This window comes from Eutrigla gurnardus, assembly GCF_963514095.1.
Source record: "Eutrigla gurnardus genome assembly, chromosome: 8".
In the NCBI taxonomy this organism is placed as follows: domain Eukaryota; kingdom Metazoa; phylum Chordata; class Actinopteri; order Perciformes; family Triglidae; genus Eutrigla; species Eutrigla gurnardus.
Genome location: NC_139922.1, coordinates 3114121 through 3118584, shown reverse-complemented (window position 1 = coordinate 3118584; position 4464 = coordinate 3114121). Strand labels below are relative to the sequence as shown.

The 4464-nt window shown below is 43.3% G+C and overlaps 1 protein-coding gene across 1 annotated transcript; it reads left to right on the top strand.

Annotated features, from left to right (window-relative positions):
- Positions 1-22: 22 nt before the first annotated feature.
- LOC311017197 (keratin, type I cytoskeletal 18-like) lies at positions 23-2720 on the top strand (the record flags this gene model as incomplete). The annotated part of the gene is made up of 7 exons (XM_084015409.1): positions 23-436; positions 1055-1137; positions 1214-1370; positions 1558-1722; positions 1802-1927; positions 2064-2287; positions 2571-2720. The coding sequence occupies 7 exons, from the start codon at positions 23-25 to the stop codon at positions 2698-2700; spliced, it is 1299 nt and encodes a 432-aa protein (XP_083871535.1). The 3' UTR covers positions 2701-2720.
- Positions 2721-4464: the final 1744 nt, after the last annotated feature.

Genomic DNA, 4464 nt, shown 5'->3' with positions numbered 1-4464 from the left:
CCTCCGCAGACTTCATTTAACGATGGAACCTCTGATCAGACGGCAGACTTCTCAAATTCTTGGTGTCCATCCGACAGCCTCTCACAGAGCTCTACAGATGGAGAGGGCCCACAGTGTCAGTGGAGGGGCAGGGGGCTATGGGATCAGGATCTCCACGGCCTACGGAACACGGGTTGGCAGCAGCTTCGGGGGTGGGTATGACTACCAAAACCTGTCCTCCGGGTCCACTTCTGGTACCCTTGCCATTACAAATGAGAAGGTAACCATGCAGCACCTGAACGACCGCCTGGCAAGCTACCTGGAGACGGTGCGAAATCTGGAGAAGGCCAACAGCGTTCTGGAGATCAAGATCAGGGAAACCATCGAGAAGAGAGGCCCATTGGAGGGGAGGGATTTCAGCAAGTACAACGCCACCATCATGGAGCTGAGGGCCAAGGTGAGTCAATGAATCAGTCAATGATACCTGTTTAGCCTTGTTACTTAATGGAAAACAAAAAAGTGGGAGCAAAACAATTGATTTATATAATATATTTTACAACACAATGCCAGTGATGAATCAGGGTCTCCTTAGAAGGTGCTGGTTTTACAGAAATTGCGTCTCTATTTCACACCAGTAGAGAAAATAGGTTTCCGATGTAGTGCTGTGAGAGGAACTAATGTTCAGACATGGCTGTTAAATTATATTTTTTGTAAATAACTTTTTTATTGACAAAGATCTCAAAACTATATCCACTTTCCTTCCCTTGAAGACACAATGTTGGGGCAAAAGTCATTCCAGCCTTATCATCCATCATGGATGTTCATGGGTCTCTGGCAGATTTCACAACATTTATTACATGTAGTCTCAATCTTATCTTCACCTCCATGACAATCTATGAGCGATAACCTGCGTTATTCTTTAATGATTTACACCACGCTGCCAGTTTTTTTATTTGTCAATGAAGCATTTTGCAGGTCTTCATATTGACTGTGGGAGAATAGGGTGCAACTGTGTACAGGCAGTTTGTTTGTATCCTAAATGCTCAAAAACATACAACAATTTCATTTCTTCCAGATATTTGACATGATGAAAGACAACGCACATCTTTCTATCGCTCTTGACAACGCAAGCCTGGCTTCAGAAGACTTCAGAGTCAAGTTAGTGTTCGGCCCGAAAGTAGAACCAGCTCTTCATCCAGCATAATCATATCTGATATGTGATATGTTTGGCTAGGTTGGAGTACGAGATGTCCATGCGTCAGACGGTGGACGCTGATGTGGCCAGATTGAGGAAGCTTCTGGATGACACCAACATCATTCGCCTGCACCTGGAGAGTGATATCGAGTCTCTGAAGGAGGAGTTGATCAACCTGAGGAAGAACCACGAGACGGTGAGGGACGCTGGTCAGAAATGATTTATGTGTAAGGATGGAATAGTGATTCAAAGACAAAGAATAATCCCAATTATTCTAAACAGCACTTCATGGCAGCCAGTCTTTCCCCCTTTACCTCTTCGAACAGGATGACCCCAGTAACCTTGTTCAGGAAATCACTCCCTGACTATTTCCCCCTCAACAGGATGTTGCTGAATTGCGTGTCCAGATCACCCAGGTTGGCGTCCAAGTTGACGTTGATGCTCCTAAAGGTCAGGACCTGGCCAGGATCATGGAGGAGATGAGGGCTAAGTATGAGAAGATAGCGCAGAAGAACCAGGAGGAGCTCAAAGCATGGCATGAATCTCAGGTAATTCACCAAACACATGTTTCTATTGACCAGCTGTGTTTGTTTTCAATGGACTATATGTAGTTTATCTTTTATCCAGATCACAGAGGTGCAGATCCTGGTGACTGAGAGCACAACAGCTATGAAGGAAGCCACGACGGTGTTGTCTGAGACAAGGCGGAGGTATCAAGCACTGGACATTGAGCTGCAATCTGCATTTAGCCTGGTAAGAACAATGGTGCTCATTATTGTACCGACTGGTATAACTGGTATCAAGCTTGGCAACTAACTCCCGGGAAGAACGGCAAAAGGAGTCAAATCAATCGAATGCGTAACAAAGCTTTTTCTTTGTCTCTCGACAGAAAGCCTCCCTGGAGGCCACCCTGCGTGATATCGACATGCGTTACAACATGGAGGTGGAGAAGTACAACAGCATCATCCTGAGGCTGCAGGAGGAGCTCACTCGCATCCGCACCGACATAGAGCACAACACACGAGAGTACGAGCACCTGCTCGGCATCAAGGTGAAACTGGAGGCTGAGATCACAGAGTACAGGAGGCTGCTGGACGGCGGGGCAGACTTAAAGTAAGTAAAAAAACAAAAAACAAAAAAAACATTTATTGTGCTGCATTGGTAGCTGACTGATATTCCAGACTTGTTCATCTCAGGGAATGCAAATGTGATTCAAATCAGCTTCATGCAAACATGAAGCCACGTTGATATGGAAAGTAGTTTGTCTGCTTCAATACAATATTGTTCCCATCGCTGTAATTTCAGCATGTGGATACCAGATACATTTCAGACATGGGTTTTACTCATTATAAAGAACAACCTTGTATTGATTTGCCCATTTTGTGCACTCTTCCAGACTGGAGGATGCAGTTGATCCAAAGCTGGTCCAGACCAAAGTGGTGACAGTCACTCAGACCCTGGTGGACGGCAAAGTGGTGTCAGAGAGCAAGGACATCAAATCCAGTGAAAAGCTTGCCGTTAAGTAAAAAGTGTGCGGAGAAGGGAACCCCCATATGAAAAACAATAAAAAGCATGACAAAAAGTGTCCCATGATGCCTGTGACTGTTTTTGAGTTTTGTCTTTAGTTGTAAAACAATCAGTACAATCACAGTTATAGTCTGTCTGCTGATTATTCAATATTATTTAATTTCATTATTCCCTTTAAGGAATAGATTGACTTTTTAAGGAACACAAGTTCTATGCAATTGCTATTGGCTGAAATATGTGACTTCACAATGATGACAGAAGTAGAAGGAATAGTCAGGCAAAGTCCTGCCTGCTGTGGTGTACCGCCATGGGACCTTAATACGGAACAAATATGTGTGTTAGAGTGATTATTAAGAGACAAATCATTTTTTATTACACACATGATGTTGGTCAATTATAAAGATAATGTTGCACATGAAGAAATAATGATAATAAAACCCAGTAATATAGAAAATGTGAAAATGAGTCAAACAGAATGAAAGTCAATGGGAAGTTCTTCCTTGTTATGCACGTAGACACAGATGGCTGTCTGGCCTTCTGCCATCAACCCCTCCTCCACACGCCCAAAGTCTGCTTTGTGTGCGGGAAATTCCTCCAGCTTCTGAGGAATTCACATTCTGACCTGCAGTTCTTTAGCCGTGTCCTGTAATAGCTAGAAGGTCCTTATTCCCATTCCCATGCACTCTGTCTCTGCTTTCTGTTTGTTTACATTCTCATTAGTCAGTCTCGTTTCTGCGTCTTCTCTGATACAAACGTTCTTTGTATTATTAAGCCTTTCATATGTTGTGTGAAGCAACAGATTTTAGTAACTGGCTGGGACATTTAGGACAATATTTACACTGATCAAAAAAAATTAAATGAACAGTTAAATCACAGATCAAATCTTGATGAACAAATAATTGGCTGTGAGGCCAGGTCCCACTAGAGGGAGTCTGTTTCTGACAGTTTGTTCTGAAACATGCAAACAAGAACCCTGCTGGAGGTCATGTTGTTGGACTCTGGAAGTCCTCCAGATAGCAGTCCTGCTGCTGGGTTGATGCCCTTCTATGACTCTGTCCTGCCCTCCTTGTATCTCCAGTCTCCTGGTATCTCCTCAATGCTCTTGATACTTTGCTGGGAGACACAGCAAACCTTCCTGCGACCACACATATGGATGTGGATCCTGGAGGAGCTGGACTACCTGTGAACCTGACTGAGCCACAGGTACCGCCTCATGCTCCAAGTAGTGACACTAGCAGATCACAGAACTAGAGAATCAGTCAGGAAGGAGAAGGAGAGAGCAACTCTCTGTGGCCCTCACATGAAAAACCATTCCCTTTTTGTGGGATGTTTTGCTTCCGCCTCTCCATTGCACCTGTTGAACAAGCAGCTGAAATTGATTCGGAATGACGTGTGCTTCCTAACTGGACAGATGATGATATCCCTAAAGATTAATGGACTTGGTGTCATAATGATACAGCTCGAACTCAACCTTTTCCCAACAAGCTTTTTTTGAAAATATTCAATTGCAACATCAGAGACAGCCACATTAATCACAACTGTTTTCCCAACTGTATCTGAAATAGTCTGTAATCGTTTCCCAATGTGGGCCAGTGCAGTTTAGTTTGGTCTACGGCTGTTTGGAAAAGTTAGTGTGTGTAAATAGATTACAGATACATTTTGAAAAAATGGGAAATATTAGCAGGATTCTACATTTTTCAATCGATTTTTGTGTGTTTTTATTGCACATCACACCAAGTCACAAGTCAAAATAAAGAAGATAT